The sequence below is a fragment of the Acomys minous genome (assembly GCF_964271855.1).
Source record: "Acomys minous genome assembly, chromosome: 13".
Taxonomy (NCBI): Eukaryota; Metazoa; Chordata; class Mammalia; order Rodentia; family Muridae; genus Acomys; species Acomys minous.
In genome coordinates this window covers 28,093,163-28,111,241 of record NC_140495.1, presented here as the reverse complement: position 1 = coordinate 28,111,241, position 18,079 = coordinate 28,093,163, and the positions used below count along the sequence as shown (strand labels likewise).

The 18,079-nt window shown below is 44.7% G+C and overlaps 1 protein-coding gene across 1 annotated transcript in view; it reads left to right on the top strand.

Annotated features, from left to right (window-relative positions):
- Positions 1-39: 39 nt before the first annotated feature.
- SLC9A9 (solute carrier family 9 member A9) overlaps positions 40-18,079 on the top strand; it is a 550,188-nt gene continuing 532,148 nt past the window's right edge. Inside the window, exons 1-2 of the mRNA XM_084751783.1 lie at positions 40-792; positions 15,167-15,369. Of these exons, the coding sequence (XP_084607909.1) occupies positions 618-792; positions 15,167-15,369 (378 nt within the window). The 5' untranslated portion in view covers positions 40-617. The remainder of the gene's footprint in view (positions 793-15,166; positions 15,370-18,079) is intronic.

Below are 18,079 nucleotides of genomic sequence, written 5' to 3'. Positions count from 1 at the left end.
AGAATTTTCTCTATGACTATTTTAGTTGAAGTTCTACTCTGTGACCAGCAATTATAGAAAGCCAGAGAACCGTGTACTGGATCTGTGGTTCTCAACTTCAGAAATGGTCCTGTGAAATCAGACCTGTCAAGCCTCCTCTCCTGGGAGGCTCTGGTGAGAGGGGAGAAACCCGGGTAGATGAAGGTACCTTGCCCTTTGGAATCTGGAAAATATTGATGTGTTGAATCAAACTGTTTTATTATCTAGCTACAACTTAGCAGTTATACAGTGATGCTGGAAACAGGAGGGACCACGGGTCTAGCTATGAGCATCTTGCTGGCGAATGTGACCTCTGTGGAAGATGTCTTCCCAGAATGCATCACGTAAAGACAAGCGTCTTCAGTGGTGAATCCACCCTCCTGAGTTTGAAAAGAGACGAGGCTGCTTTAAGAGAGAAACAGGAAGTTGTAACTAGAAGCCGCCTGAATGCTAAGCCATCTGAACGCTTGTGAAGTAGCAACAAAGTAGCAGCGTTTAATTCTGAAATTCCGTGGGCGCCCGCCTGTCCTAGGCAGTCCTCATCAAAGTGCTCATCCCTCTTCCAGGGATTTCTCTGAGCATCACAGTCCGCGCGGAGAATGGCGGGGCAGCTTCGGCTTGCGTCAGGGAAGGATGAAGATCGTTTTCAACACCAGGGAGCAGTGGAGCTGCTCGCCTTTAATTTTTTGCTTATTCTTACCATTTTAACCATCTGGCTATTTAAAAATCATCGATTCCGCTTCTTGCATGAGACTGGAGGCGCGATGGTGTATGGTGAGTGTGTAAACCATGGGATTGACGTGAAACTTGTTGCCTGGGCGTAATTAGAGACTTGTGCTCAGATGGCAAAGTACCGAAAGTGAAGAGAGCCTGCTGATTGAAGTGTCACTAGCTCCGGGAGAGGTGCTGCTGCGGCGTTATGAATGCTAGCCTCTTTCCAGAGGAGCGGCAGAATTTCGCCTGGTCACAGAGCGGGCTGTCACAGTCATGTTCTGAGGCAGCACATTATGCGAGCCTGTTGACAGCTGCAGTCCTTTGTCATGCGGGGAGTCTAGCACTAGTCATGACAGTGGGGTGTGATGGTAATGTAGCCAGAGCAGCCCGTCCACAGGCAGCAAGCGGAGGAGCGATGCAAAGTTAACCAGATAGCTTCAGACTGCATGCAGGAAATACTCTTTCAACGCATTTCAAGAAGAAATACTTGTAGAAACAGACTCCACCCCCGTTATAAGAATAATTGTGTGCAAATCCTTTTTCGCCTTCTGAACACTGTCTTAGCTTGTGTTAAACCAAGAATTTCCTATGCAACAGCAACACTTTTCGTTACTCAGCTTGATTTTTATAGGAAGTTGTTTATAATACTTGTGCTTTCACACACTCTTTCTGCTTCTGCTTTTTTTTTTAAACACAAGTCTCACTCCATAGCCAAGGCTGCCCTGGAACTCACTAGGCTGCCCTGGAACTCAAAGTGATCCTCCTGCCTCAGCCTCCTTCCTGGGTGCTGGAATAATAGGTATAATTAACCACACCTGACTCTTTAAACCACGGGGGGGGGGGGGAGCGGGGAGTGATACTTTTAGATTTAACCTCCCAAAGTGATATTCTTTCTTTGCAAGCAGCCATGGCACCATGGCACCATGGCACCCATCCTCTTTGGGAAGTTTAATAAAATGTGATTGTATAATCTATATAGACTAGACCGGATTATCTAGTTTTTAAGGTAGGGTACAACGCACCAGTTCAGAACTGGTTCTCAGGCAATGGTCTTACTACCAATTGGCTTCACTACCCTTATCCCACCTAGTTAAAAAAAAAATAACAACTTTGTATGCAATGGAAACAGTTGAGGGGCTGCCAAAATGCATAGCAAACACATACTTTTTGGCTTCCTCTCTTTTTGGAAGCCCCGAGGCCGCTTTATAAGTCTGAGGTCCAGGGAAAGGATGAGTGCACATTTTATGTGCCAAGGCCACGTGATGTCTTGATGTTAACAGAGCACCGCCCTGAAGTGAAAGCACGAGAGATCCCACCCTTAACTAGATCCCTGTGAGACCCTGGAGCTAGAGGACAGGCATTGAAGGCCAAGCAGTGCCCGTTTGTTTCCAGGCAGGGAGCTCAGAGCAGAGGTTAAGTCTGCTTACACACAGCACACAGCAAAACTTTTCAGGGTGGGAGTTGAACTCAGAAAAGACAGGACTAAAAAGAAGGGCAAAGTGCTCTCAGAGGCAGAGCTCCAGACATGAGTCATTTTTTTCCTTCCCCCCCCCCCCCCATAATCGATTTACAGGCTGTTTCTCTATCTCGGGTAATAAATAATCGAAAAGATACAGGATGTAATCTGAGAAGCCAGAAACAATGTCATCCTTAGCATCACATCAAAGGGCTGGGCACACTCTAGTGATACAACACAGACTTGAGATTAAGTCCTTATTAGAAGGAAAGATTCTCCACAGCCTTAAACTTACCTAAATTATAGCTTTTTAAATTTTTACTGATTTTCTTCTCTATGGTAGGGGTATTATTTTGTAAAAGTAAAGCTTGACTGAATTAATTCTTGATTAGATGTGGTTAATAAACTGGCCTGGTGGTCCACCCGAAGATGAGCAGTCAGGCATGGTGGGCCTCCCTATGTGCTTTCATATGTCTCAAGCTGTTAAGGAGGCTCTTATCCATTTCCCAGCCTAGACCCCGAAAATAATTCCTCAGGATGGCCTCCACATACCTCTTTCAGGATAACCAAAATGCAATACCAAAGGGCTTAAGGTAGACTTTGTGTCAGGGATGTAACGAAATAGTCAAACTAAAGCCCAGGGAGAAAAAGGAACTCCCAGAAACCCTCTTAATAGTAAGAGGGACAGAATCCCAAATGCCCAGTCTTCGTGAAATGAATATGGGCGTCATACAGTGGAAAGGGACCTTAGAGAGCAGACTGCTCATTTTGCAGAGGAAATGGGTCTGGGATGGAGGTCATGCTATTGGTTGGGGTGCTGAGCTGGAGTTCAGCATGCCTTTTAATTAAGGATGCTGAGACAGTAATAAGCAAATGATATCCCAGGGAGTGTGCGTGTATGTGTGGGTTCGGAGGAGAGGGTGGGCAGGTAGTGGAGAAATGAGCAAGCACCAAATATATATATATATATATGCCCCTGTTGTAAACCCTTTAAGGACTGGGCATCTGGTTTCTGTTCCAGGAGGTCTGACAAATTGAAATCCCAGGGTACACCCTTCCTCAGTCTAGGCACTCACTGTTTGTACAGTAGGCGGGCTAGAGGCGTAGTGAGGACCAATGAAAAAGAAGACAAACTTGGACGTTTTGGTTTTCTTGTTTTATGAAGACAGACACCTTAGAGTGGGCTGAGGCAGCTCTCTCCGTCCTACAGGCTTGCCACGATGCACCTTGAAAGCTCGCCTTTCTCTTCAGGCTCTTCGGTGAATTAGGCTAGCAGCCCCTACCTCTCTGGCTGCAGCTCTTGCCACCATCAACTGCTTGCCCAGTGTGCCAGTTGCCCCTGTACTGAGAACAGTATTTTCTTCAGGCACCATGTTTCCTGTATTCCTGCCTCTCTGTGGGCATTCTGGCGACCTGTGCCAAATGTCCCTTAGAAGATATAATAGATGTTGATACATTTAATCAGTGTACTTGGGAATCCAATTAAAAAAATTTTCTAGGGATCAGAGGCTTAGAAAATGAGCAGTTTAGAGGATAAGCGAGGGGCAAGGTGACCAAGCAGAATGTTGAACTGTTCTTTCGCAATTACTGTTAGAAACAATTTTCGAAGTTGTTAAGCTTAAAATATCATATGCAGGGTTACAGGGGCCAAGAAGTTTCCTCGGCGTTGATTGGGAATAAAACTGAAGATCCAAATACAAGTAATTGCTTGTACAAGAAAAAAAAAGGCCCTTTTCTCTCATTATTATGGGTCACGGGAGGCTTTTAAAAATTAGCAGCAGTGTTGTAGCAATATGTTTGCTTCACCAGGCATAGTAAAAGGTAATTGTCGCTCGTGACATCCTATGGCTCTGGTTCTTTCAAGATGGAAGAATAAGCTACAGTAATAATCATGTAAACTGGACTAAAAGCCAGAGTGAGAGTTAATGGTCAAGATATTGACTGACAGCAACTGGGACACTTAGTGCTGCTGATTCCGGGTTTATGTTCATTTCCTCGATGTTCATAAAAGAGCACTTGCTCCTCAGCCCCGGATAGCATTAAGGAGTCCATCAGATCTCCCTGGGGACTGTCACATCATGTAGGACATTTGTAATGCCATACCCCTGAGGCTTGGGATTTAAGACTAAGGACAGAACAATGTAAACATCTGAGAGCCCTGTCTTTGATTTTTTACCATCATCTAATGTGGAGACTGCCCTGAATTCATGCAGAAGTTTGTTCGTCATTTAGTAGGGACCAAAGAAACTCCAAGCCTCTATACTTAGACTTCTGAGTTCATCCAAAACTCTGATTTTTTTTCTTTCCAGGTTTAAAGAAACTATAGTTATAAAAATCATTGCCCAAATCTCATGTAGGCATTTATTTCATCTCAGCCCTTTTCAGAGGTTCCCAGCCGAAACTGGATTGCTGGATGTGATGTGTCTCCACCTCATTGGTCCAGTTTTGCTCTGTCCCAGCTCAGCCTGTCCCCCGACCCCACCCTCGCCCAAAAGCCAGGCCATAGGGGATGCTCATCATCACTTCCCCCTCTGTACCCACCTGAGTGGTCCTTCTTAGGCATGTTGCCTGTTGAAACCTGGCAAACTGTAGAGAAAGCACCAAGCGCCATCACTCTCTTCTGAGGCTTAGTGGTTTCAAGACTGCCGATTTTTTTCTCCCTCAGTAGTGGAATGTATTGTTCCTTTACATGACTTAATTTCTGGTCTGCGTTTGCTCCCCTGTGAAACGAGAGGAAATGAGCTCCTTATCCTAGCATCAACATTTCTCCAAAATTCAAGCCAAGACAGACTTCAGTCAGACATCTTGGAGCTACTTCCATGAAACCCAGCAGCTTTCTTTGTGAAATTAAATAGGCTATCCTCACATCTAGTCCTTTTTTCCTAAGACACAGCTTTACTTAGCATCGATTTAGCACTCTTAGTTCTCCCAGTCCTGCTCAGTAAGTCTTGCTGATTGCCAACTGGAAATGCCTTCTCACAGCAGTTGGCCACGGCTGTGTGCATCTCTGTGGGTCCTTTTCTCACCAAACCATAGTGGCTCTGCTTTCCCTTGAAGGATCTTCAGGAAGGGTGGCTAGGATCACGAGTCCAATATAGCCAATTTGCTCTCTCTTGCGCTATAAAGTGATTGATTTAGGCACGTCGGGAATCTGCCCAAGGGTTTCCACACTGTGGTGTCAGCTAAATTAAATAAGTGGAAGAATTGAATCAAGGACTTTTTTTTTCTTACATGAGATGATATGTTGGGCCCTGCTGATACACTCCTGAAATTCTGTCTCTTGGGAGGCAGAGGCAGGAGGATCAGCACACATTTCATTTTACATCACCCTGAAGGCTATGCAGTGAGGCCCTGTGACAAACACCTGAAAGGAGAGGGATTTCTTTTTCTTTATTTATTTCTTTTTCTTTTTCCCTTTTTCTTTCTTTTCTTTTCTTTTTTCTTTTTTCTTTTTTTTTTTTTTTTTTGTAAAAATTACCTCTGTGTTCTAAATACATCTGTGTATCGTTCTGAGGTTCAGAGCCTTCAGAGTTGTATGGCTTTGGCCTGGCTGCCCTGGTGCCTCTTCCTTGCTCTTCTCAGGTCTTAAGGGTTACTGATGGTGTACACCGAGAAAAGAGGTTTATGACTCAAGCTATTTATGAGGTGTTATTTAGACTCTAACTGACTTAAACCTATATGGTTAGTGACAGGGAATATGAACATTTGTTCTCTCAGAAAGTTGATATATAGAGAAAACTAGCTAACACACAGCTAGTATGTATAATGCAAAATTTTACAGCGGTAAGGACTTTATGCATATTAACCAGTTTAATTGTAGATAGGGAAAATGGGACAACAGAGAATCTGGTGACTTGCCCAATGTCACACAGGTACTCAAGGCCAGGTATGGGACTCAATGCTTTCCAGTTTGATTCTGTGTGGCTTCTTGGTATCATAAATATGTGTGTGAGTATGATCATGTGAGTGTGTGTGTGTGTGTGTGTGTGTGTGTGCGCGCGCGCGCGCGTGCGCACGCACACACAAGTGTATAGAGAAGAGATTGTTGCTTTCATGTTACAGATAAGGGATTCCACACTTAGAGACACTGAGTGGCTGGTAACTGCAAGGCTGTGTTTCAGACTCAGGATTATGACACGTGTCCTCTTCCACTGCCTCAAGCATTCATTAGAACAGCTGCTAGTGTTTAGCATTCTGTTCCGGGCAATGGGGCCTGTGCTAAATAGTTTTATGCCAACTTGACACAAACTGAAGTGTCCCACCTGAGAGGAGGGGAACCTCAATTAAGAAAACATCTCCAGATGATCAGGCTGTGGCCAAGCCTAAAGACATTATCTTAATTAGTGACTGAGGAGGGGAGGGGTCAGCCCTTCCTGGGTGGGGCCATTCCTGGGCTGGTTCTATAAGAAGGCAAGCAGAGCAAGCCAGTAAGCAGCCCAGCCCCTTCATGGCCTCTGCATCTGCTGCTGCCTCCAGGTGCCTGCTCTGTTTGAATCCTTGTTCTGCTTCCTCCAATGATGAACATTTGAGTGATGCAGAAGTGTGAGCCAAACAAACCCCAACTCCCCCAAGTTGCTTCGGTCATGGTGCTTTATGTCAGCAATAGAAACCCAAACTAAGACAGCACCTGTGGAAGCTTACCAAATAAGTATAAAGAAGCAGAGAATTAGAAAGAGTACAGGCTGCACAGAGTTGTAGGAGGTGGGGGGGGGGGACACTTTTCAAAGTCTGTGGTCTCAGGTTCAGGACACCACTGTGCTCTTATCAGAGTAGGCCCATTTAGCCAATGAGGAATTGTTGTGGGCAGGGGCAGCTCAGCTCCTTTCTTACCTGAAACAGCAGAAATGCTAGTGTCCAGAGCAAAATGTTCAAGGTAACCCAGTGGAAGGAGCACTGTGACATCACATCCATGCTACTGAGATGGAACTGAACTACCCCAGGGAAGGTGACAAAGCTGCCCGAAAACACTCATCCACATCCCTCAGAAGCTACCTTGCTGGTAGCCTCATTTATCTGTGTTTTAAATCCCCATGGATATCAGAATGTGTGTGGTGAATGCTTCACAAAGCTTGAGAAAGGAAAGTGGATTAATAGAAATATTTTTTTTTCTAAATGGGCTATTGTCATACGTGAGTTTGACTAAATTTAATTTTTGGAAAATCTGAAAGATGATATCTTTTAGCTCTGGATGGTGAGAGCTTTGTGGTGAGTCTGCAGTCTGCAGCCTCAATCCTACTGGCTATTGGTGGGAACTAGGGCCTCTACTGTCCTATGTACAGTGCTTTTAAAAGCCTGAACGAATAGCATCATCAGCTAAAAAATAGTGACTAAAAGCAGGTGGCTGGGATCAAAAGCCCTGGGCAGTAGGCCAGGTACCACATCAGTGTGTCTGCAAGCTCCCAGGTGGCTCTCATGTAGCGCTGCACTAGGGAAGATATTCAACAGGTGGGTGCTGATTTCACTTTCTACCGTCTTCCATACCGCACTGGGGGCAAACCACCTCCCTCTGGAGGAGCCCCTTTTTGCTGTCTATAACATTCTTCTACTAGGAGGAAAATGATTGATTTTTTTTTGCATAAAACTATGAAGTAAGAAACCATTGTTTAGCCAATATGTACCTACGCAGAGCCTCTTGTGTACAGTTCTGCTGACGCCTCTTAGGATGGGCATAAGTAAGGATGTCGGCTATGAAAAGCCGGTGCCTGAAGTAGCTTCCAGAGAAAATATCTATAATACATGTTAGAAATTCCAGGACTCAAGCTGGGCAGTGGTGGCACGTACCTTTAATCCAGCTCTCAGCAGGCCGAGGCAGGTGGATCTCTGTGAGTTTGAAGCTAGCCTGGTCTACAGAGAGAGTTCCGGGACAGCCAGGACTACACAAAGAAACCTTGTCTCCAAAAAAAAAAAAAAAAAAAAAACCCAAAAGAGAGAAAGAAAGGAAGAAAAGAAAGAAGGGAGGGAGAGAGGAAGGAAGGAAGGAAAGAAGGAAGGAAGGAAAAAAAGAAAAGAAAAATCCAAGAACCCAGTGAAATGTGTGTGCTAAGTTGCAGGTGTGTATGTGTGTCCATGCCTATTGTGTGTTTTGTATGTGCATGCATGCGTTCATGGCATATTGAGTGTTATTGAATGTGTACTGAGGACAGCTGGTAGGCAGGAGATATCTTACACTGGAAAGAGTACGGTGGTTGGGCTTCTGGCATTTTCCATGGGTCTCTTCCACATGCTGATAAATATTTTGAAGTTGTCCCAGGGTGAAGAGCTTCATGGATGGCTATCCACCTGGGTGTATGTGGGGACACTCAGGCTGGCAGCTGCCACAACTCTAGTCCTGGAATGATTATTAAACTGTTTTCCCCACCAGGGCATAGTGAACAACGTGACTTGTGTCCCTTTTAGCAACACCCACACTCTGCTTTCAAATTTAGAAGGTTGGTGGGAGGGCAGGGAAAAAAAAACGAAAGTCTTAAATAGCAGACAGCGCAGCAATATATAGTGAACTCATGTACATCCTTAAAGTCCCCTGAGAAGCTTCCTCCAGTGCTGCGAGGAAAGGGTTAGTTGGTCTTTCTTTTAGATCCTATGGGACTCGGCACATTTTAAAAGGCTCTTTAATAGAGTTTGTAGATGTGTCGAGGGCTGGCCATGCAGCTCAGTGTCAGTACTTGCCTGTCATGCACAGGACCCGGGTTCTATTCAGCAAAAAGTGACAGAAACCCTGACCGCTTTCCCTTTCCCTTTCCTTCCCCTCCCCTCCCCTTCCCTTCGCTCTCCTTTCCTCTCCTCCTCTCCCTTCCCCTCCTTTCCTCTCCTCCCTATCCCCCTGTCCCTCAAACTCTCCTATGAAGCTCCCTGGCAGGGAGCCCTCTACTTGTTATTGGCTAAAATAAGGTCACATTCCAGAGTCAATTGTCAGCAAGGAGGAACAAGAAGGAGCCTGGAGCTGAACACATGGCTGCATGGGGAGGAATGGACAACCAAAACAAACAAACAAACACACACACACACACACACACACACACACACACACACACACACACACGGCATCCTCCATGTGTGGCATGTATGCCTGCAATATCAGCCTGCAATATCACAAAACAAAGAAATAGGATGTTGATAAGACAGCAAAAGATCATTTCTACCAGACACATCAGACAGAGATGCTTAGGAGGATTAGCTCCAGAACTCAGCTGTCTGCAGCCTTCGTGGATCGGCTGCGTGTGCTTGTGCCTTCCAAGTTCTCGTAAACTCCATTTAGACACTTGAGTGAATGCTGTACCGTACTCCATAAAACTCACATCCACAGCTGGGCTGGCTGTGCCCTTCATCTCCAGGGAGGTGCCATTCCCACAGAACTGAGTCCCAAGGGAGCTGGAGCTGTGCTTTGCCCTGCTGTTGGGGCACTATGTGTCATGATGTAAATACCGAAGAGCCTGGGAGATGTCTGTTTTTTTTTCCAGAGCTGAGGACCGAACCCAGGGCCTTGTGCTTGCTAGGCAAGCGCTCTACCACTGAGCTAAATCCCTAACCCCTGATGTCTGTATTTTGAAGATTATTCTGCCATCTGCTGCCATTTACGGTTTATTAAAAATATTGAGGTCCCGTCCATACTTCTGTAAGCAGAGCTCTGTCAGTGAAACACTTCTGTACCATACGACGTATCTGTCAGCAGGATGCAGGGGACACGGCCGTGAAATGAGGTTTATAGTGAGACAGTTGCAGTGCCTTTTTCTTAGAGAACATCAGCATGCCAGGATTGTGCAGGAGGAAAAGGCCAGCAGGCTGCTGGCAAACATTAATGTTTCCTGGCATAAGAGCATCTTGTACTCATTTCTTTGTAGCTCACACAAGCCTCAGAACATCTTATATGTCTGTGGCATGCAAGCCAATAAAGTGGACAGTAAAATAAGAGACTCCAAATGACAAGGCTGGTGTTTTTGAATGCTTCTTGGTACAAGCATCCAAGAGGCTCTTTCCTCTTTTGTCATCTCTTCTTTCTTTTTGAAAAAACATATGTGTATGTATGTATGTATGTATATATATATGTTATTTGAGTCTTATGTAGCCTAGTCTTGCCTTGAACTCTTGAGCATCTTAAGATTTGCAGTTACAGGTGTGTGCACCATACGCCACTAGCTCTTTCTTTCCTATTTCATGTTGACATGATGTAGCTGTCTGCCAGACATCTTCTAGGTGACAGTTACATAGAAAGTCTTTAAGGACAGGGACATCACAGCATCTATTGAGGTGCTCCTCCACGACACTTTAAAATCCTTGGGGCTGGCAGACTACATTGCAGATCCTTTTCCTCCTGACTTCAAGGGAGTTTATGCACTGGGAAAAAAAATCCAACTACAATTCTGCCTAAAGTATTTGTCCTTTCTGGAGGGAAGGAGATGAATCAGAGCACAGAGCCCCTGCCTTAAACAGTCGCATTGAGTATTGGAGAGCTGGGAAGTGACGCCGAACAGTGTGGGCTGTCATAAGACTGGCTCCTAAAGCTGTGTGGCTCACACTATGTGAGCAAGGCGAGCAAGATCTGCGTGCACAGGGCTCTGATAGAGCATATGTTTGCCAAGGTGAAATCCAAGGGCCTTTTTTGGGTACTGGATGCTCTGAGAATAAAACTCTGTAAGGGGCTTGGGTGGAGCTGCGGGAAGTCAGGGTTCTTCTCCCGACTCTATGGGCTCATATATTCACACTTGAAGAAACCTGGGTGCTTCATAATTAGAGACATCCTGGAAAAAAAAAGTGGGTCTCAGAGGAGAGCTCCGAGTGCTGAGATAGATCCAGGTTTTGGCCGTGACCACATGTTCCGGGAGGTGGGCAGGAGAGCTCCTTTGCTCGTCTGATTTTCTTGGTTTCCAATGGAAGAGGTGCTTTTGTGTTCTGCATCCATAGTGGCTGGTCTTCTATTCATCTGTGATACGGTGACGAGCACTTTAGCCTGTATCTACTTAGACTTTGCTTCTTTTTTCAGTCCTACTGTATCTCTTATCTACCCCCATCGAGTCTCACCAGTGCAGCGTGTGTGTATGTCAGCTCACCACTCCATCTCTGTGTCCACATATGCCCAAAGCACAGAGTTTGCCTGTGAAAAGCTGTGGGAAGGCTGTGTGGGAGCGCTTGGCCTGGGACAAGCAAGGACTGTCCAGCTGCTGTTCCTGCTGCACGGGTGTGTCAGCTATGAGGCCTCTGCAAACTGCCAAGATTTGATTCCTTCCAACTCTTGGGGTTTGGAGCAGACTAGGGCCAGAACCTTTTGGCTCGTATGTTGTTGGATCCTATAAGAAGGAAGTGCTGGAAGAGATTAACTTCAGAAAATAATTTACTATGGGAAGGTTCTCTGAGAGAAAATAGGGAAGGGCACAAGAACTCCAGGGTAGCTTTCTGACTTTGATGTTGGACCAACGTTTATGGAGAAAGGAAAGGAAGTGAGGATGCACAAGGGACCTTTCGTGTACACAGCAATTCTAAGAAAGGTCTGGAATAGTTACGGAGATATTGTATCCATGGTTGTCCTTCAGAGGGATCCCCAACTCCTTGCCTTAGTAAACCCGCTGGGCACAGACATTGGCTATGAACAGGATATAGAATGCCTCAGCATGGATGTGCTGACAGATCCGGGGGGCAGACACAAAGGCCATGTAGATTGCCTTTCTCTCAGAGGCATTTTCATGGCTAATACCATCTGTGTGCTTTTGGCTGCGAATGCGTCCACTTACTTCAGGGAGTTTCTTCTTAAAGTCAGAGGCCCAAACTGGTGCAGGACCACTTAGGTTTTTGTTTTTTCTTTTTTCTTTTTCTTTCTTTCTTTCTTCCTTTCTTTTGTTGTTGTTGTTTGTTTGTTTGTTTGTTTGTTTGTTTTTATTTTCCAGGATGGGTTACTCTGTGTAGCCTTGGCTGTCCTGGACTTGCTTTATAGACCAGGCTGGCCTCGAACTCACAGAGACCTGCCTGCCTCTGCCTCCCAAGGGCTGCAATCACAGTCATGCATCAGTGCACCCGGCTTGGACCACTTAGTTTTTCAGGTCTTATGTGAAGTTAGCTACACCAATGAATAGGCATTTGCTGTTGTGGAAAGGACTTGCTTTCTATGCTTGGGAAATGACAAGGAGCAGACACTTCTTGTTCATTGCTTGTTACCACACTGAGAGCATTTTTCAAAGCTAAGTCCTGGGAGTTGGAAGTGACGGTAATTTTTAGGTCCTGTTCATTCATCCCCCCTGCAGATTCTGTCTTGTGTTTCTTTTAATTTTGTGCCCTACTTGGGTAGAAAGAACAATAATAGTGCCGTCCATGGCACCAGATGACTCACTTTTAGGACATGAGTTGGCAGAATAATGTTCTTCCACACCCACCTAAATGCCACGAGGTGTGAGTGAGGTGCCCTCTGCCCTCTTCTAGGTGGTTTTTATTACAAGCACTCGGTACCATGCCTGGAAGGTTCCCACTGTTCTGGAGCAGATCATGTACTCAAAAAAGGTCAGTGTGCCAGTAAGACTTTTCGTTACTGTGATGAAATAGCCGAGACACAAGAAAGGAAGGATTTATTTTGCCTCATGGTTTCAGAGACCTCAGTCTGTGGTTGTTTGGTCCCATCTCTGTGGCCTGAGGTGATAAAGACCACCATGGAAGCAGGGGCATTCTGCTTAGATCTCCTTACATCATAGCAGAAGAGAGAGAGAGAGACAAGAAGAAGCTGAGACAGTTTTTAGGGAATGCCCCCAGTGACATTGATCCAATCATGGCTCAATAATTGAACCCAGCTAAGGACAAACTTTGAACATATGGACCTTTTGGGAGACTCTGTGTCTAAACCATAACAGTTAAGTGGCTTTTCTTATTCATGAAGATTGATATATTTTATCATCTTGCTCAAAATCTTTCACTAGTTCTGATTACCACGAACTAAAAGTTAAAGTTTCTTAGCATATCAGAGGTATGTTTGATATCTCTCTCTCTCTCTCTCTCTCTCTCTCTCTCTCTCTCTCTCTCTCTCCTCCCTCCCTCCCTTCCTTTTCCTTCTCCTCTCTCTCATGCATTCTCTTTCTACACCACTAGTGACTTTCTAAGTCCCTTTTTATTGATATATTGCCCTAAGAAACTTATTACCATAGAGTGTGAACACAGAAACACCAAGACATTTACAATGTATAGAGCAGAAGTTAACTTTCCACTCATAGCAGCCTAATGTGGGTGCTTCTGGCTGATGGATGTCCCCCTACTCCTGGCCTCTCAAGGACCCAAGTGCCATCTCATTGGGCTCTCTTTGGGGCCTTTGCTCACTCTTCACTCAGCCAATAAAGGAGGGAAAGAAGAGAGAGTTCACTAGGTTATCCACTGCCCCACTTAGAAGTGAAACATATCCCTTCTCCTTACGTGCTTCTGATGAGATCTGGCCTGAGACAAGGCAGCCAAGAAATAGTCCTTGGCTGAGAACCACCTCTCATTAACAGTTGTGCTGTAGAGAGAGCATAGATCCGGATATACTTTCCACTGACTGTGATTCCCACTGCTAGCCAGATGTACAGCCTGGGCCCTGCTCACTGTCTAATCAGCTCATCAAGATAAGGGCTCTTGTGGCTCTCGGCTCCATCTCCACCTTTGCATTATTCAATGCCTCTCTCTGTAATAGTGCGCTTCCCAGATGCCCTTGCACGTGCCATGCTGTGTTAGAATTTTCTGCTTATGACTCTTTAGCGTTTACAAGCTCAAGAACATCCAGGCACAAAACTATGTTCTTATTTTAGACCTATAGATATGTGGAACAAATATTTAATGAAGAATATCTCACTGGAAAAATGGAATGTTGAGCTGGGTAAGGTGGTATACACCTGTTAAGTCAGGACTTAGGAGACAGTGGCAGGAGGATCAGAAATTTACAGCTACCCCTTGGCTGCAGAGGGAGACTGAGCCTAATCTGGACTACACGTGACCATGTCTCAACAAAAATGAAACAACAATGATAAAAAGAAAAGAAAGGAAATGTTACTAGATGATAAAATTTACCAGCAAAAGGTAAAAACTCCAAAAATTGAGGTTCAAAGAATAAAGTTGGATTATTTCTCCCAAAACGTATACATCAAGCCAAATTTTAAATCAAGGACTTTGTGTGTGTGTGTGTGTGTGTGTCTAAAGCTCTTTTCTCCCCTTTTGCTAATAGATTCATGTTTAAAAGGTTTATAGTGATCCTATAACCATGAATGTCCTAATAGATTTTAGAAACTTAGAAGTTAAGAACTGATTAGTCCATTTGTGAAGGGCATTGTACTAGGACGATGCATCTGAGTACGGGCAAGCAAAATGCCAACTGGAAATTGTTCAAAAGGTTAAGAAAAGATACCCTGGCAAGAAGTATAGAATTTGGTAGCTGGTGAGCTGCTTGATGCAGTGGCTTGGTGACAGACATCACTCAGGAGCCAAAGTCTAGCTGCGCCTTGGATCTGTGTCCTTGGACCAAATCCCCTGGTTGGTTGCAGATACCTGCCATTAAAATTGGAGATGCTATTGCTCTGTCATACCCTCTGGAAGAGAACAAAGGCCTCCTCTCCCCCCTGGGCCTGAAATATAAACAGATCCTGTCAGTGTGAAGGAGCAGATCTCTGTAAGACAGGCCCTCCCCCAGGGACCCTTCCCCTGAACAGCAGGCTGTTCTATGTTGACCACACAGCTAAGGTTCTCTTGAATACTTTGAAATGGATAGGAGAGGTGGATATCTCCCGTGCAAAACTGGGGATAAAAAAAAAAAAAAGAAAACATGAAAATATGCTCTGAGTATTTAGGCAATAGTGCTCATGACTCATTCCAACAGCAAACCCCAATGAGTTAGTACCTGTCAGTGAGCAACGTTCAAACCAAGCGATAGCCCCCTGCTTCTTTGAGTCGCTTCTATAGGCTCCAAATCAAACACTTGATTCACTCAGTCGTAGGAGATGTAGACTGCCTTCTTCCAGTACAACTATCTGTTCTTTATTCCAGGCCTCATAATGGGATTAATTTTACGATATGCCACAGCGCCAACTGATATTGACAGTGGGACTGTCTACGACTGTGGGAAGCTGTCCTTCAGCCCGTCAACCCTGTTGATCAACATCACTGACCAAGTGTACGAATATAAGTACAAGAGAGAAATCAGCCAGCACAACATCAGTCCCCACCAAGGCAACGCTATCCTGGAGAAGGTAAGGGCCCTGTCAACTCCTGCAGCTTCGCCTTTCGTAATTGGCGGCACCACATACAAGTTTCTCTACATAGGTAGACACCTAAACACTTCCCTTTTGCATTGTAACACTGAGCCATTTAGTTGACCCTATAAACCCACTTGTCAGTGTTTTTCATAACATTTGGACAAGGACTTTAATATAGTTGCCCACGAGCAAGAGATGTATTTACTTTCTAGTAAAGATAAGCTCTCTCAGCCATTTTCCCTTTCTTGAGATGCAGCCCAGTGTTCATGTGTGTGCTTGTGGTGTCTTTGTTCATGTTGCCTAGTGGATACTTGGTTCAAATCTCCCCAAGGCAATGAGGAAATAGAAAGGAATGAAGATGTTTCTATTTGTGAACTTTAATCTAGGATGGCTTTTGGCTGCCAATAAAAGGCACTGGCTTCTGCTTGTGTATAAACACACTAACCTACCGTCTGCCTGAGAGACCTTCACCATGGTGGTTTAGCTAAGGAATTCTAGGTTTAAAATTGACAGATGATTCATAGTTTAAAAAACTAATTTCAGGCTTGGCATGTATCTCAGTGATAGGACACTTGTCTGATGTGTGTGAAGCTCTGGGCTTGATTCCTAGCATCACACACACACACACACACACACACACACACACACGCTCGTTCTCTCTCTCTCTCTCTCTCTCTCTCTCTCTCTCTCTCTCTCTCTCTCTCATACACACACACACACACACACACACACACACACACACACACACACTCCACAAGAGAGAAACAGAGACAGAGAGAGAGGGAGAGAGAGAGAGGGAGAGAGAGACAAAGACAGAGACAGAGAGAGACAGAATGAGACACACACACACACAGAGAGAGAGAGAGAGAGAGAGAGAGAGAGAGAGAGAGAGAGAGGGAGGGAGGGAGGGAAGGAGGGAGGGAGGGAGAGACTGAGATTTTAGTACTGCACACTTGCTACTTTGGCCACTAACAAGAGACCATCCTCCTACTCCAAACACTCAGGACAAGGCATCACGTTCAACTACCCTCTGTGGTCCTTCATGTGTTGAACATCACCTTTGAGATGTTGAGTTCCTGTTAACAATGAACATGTGTGGTAGGAGCCAGAATCTTGCAGGAATTACTTCATTGGGTCAGAAGTGACCCCTCTCTGATAGGATGGTAATGCATTTCTATCACTTTTACCCATACAGACTCAATTTTATTATTTGAACATATTGTCAGGCGGTGATGGCACACGCCTTTAATCCCAGCAGGAGGGAGGCAGAGGCAGGGGGATCTCTGAGTTGAAGGTCAGCTTGGTCTACAGAAACAGTTCCAGGAAAGCCAGGGTAACACAGAGAAATCCTGTGTGGAAACAGAAACTAAACAAAACCAAAGCCACATACATTTCAGGGGAGAGGGCTGAAAAGCTGGCTCAGTGGATACGAGTGCTTGCCATTCTTCCAGAGAGCCCAAGTGTGAGTCCCAGAGGCTCACAGCTGCCTGTAACTTTAGCTTCAGAAACCTAGACACTGCCCTGGTTCTGTGGCAGACATTCTCTCTGTCTGTCTGTCTGTCTGTCTGTCTGTCTGTCTGTCTGTCTGTCTGTCTCTCTCTCTCTCTCTCTCTCTCTCTCTCTCTCTCACACACACACACACACATACACACACACACACACACACACCATACATACACACATACACACACACTCACACACATTTTTCCCAGTTTTGAGAATTTTAGAGAAGTAGGGGAAGCATTTGGTTTCCTATTTTTCCTTTTTCAAGATGACGTATTTACAGTCTTTTTTTTTTTTTATCATTATCTTCCACTAGTATATGATGTGAAAGGATTTGTTAGGACTCAGGAAAGTCAAATTATAATACTAAGCCACATTACACTTAAATAGGAAAGTAGACGTGAGCACACAGCAAGGAAGCTAAATAATATACTTCTGTAATACGTAGAGCAGCTTCCTGGTTTTATGTTTTGAATTATTTCAGTCATATGATTCTCTTTATTGATGGAGATAATAGAAAATTATTTATCAAAAATAATTTTATATAACCTTTTCACAATACAGTATGTTAATTTAAAACATATATTAGTTTTATTTGCTTATTTATTTTGAGCCACGGTCTTCCTGTGTACCCTAATGTTCCTGAGAACAGTCTATGTAGCCCAGGCTATCCTTGAATTTATAGTCTACCTTACCCTCCCAAGTGCTAGGCTCACAGGCATGTACCAACACACCTGGCCAGTTTTACATTTGGCATTTCCTGGATATAAATTACTTCTCTCCTTCTGTTCCTACCCAATTTTGTCTGTATTTCTACACAGCAGTACTCCAGACAGGTTGATTCTCCAAGGATGCCGGAATTATTCCTGTTGCCATAGCAATTTTGTTCTCTAACAGGACTGCCTGTAAATACCTGGCCAGGAATTTTGGTAATGTGTTACAGTAATTTCTTTATCAGCAGTCGCAATCAAGTGTTTACTTTTGAAAACTTAAGGCAAGAGATGAACATATTTCTTTCAGGGGACAGATTATGAGCTATGTCCCCAGGGTGTTTGCTTGACACTGAATAGCTCAAGCATCTGCTGCATAATTCATCTCTAAGCCGCAAAACTTTGAGTCAAGGTCAGTATTTTGTGCTTTAAGTGCCTTGGGTTTGCAGTTGGTGAGTCTGTGCCCCATGCAGATACTCCCATCTCTGCTG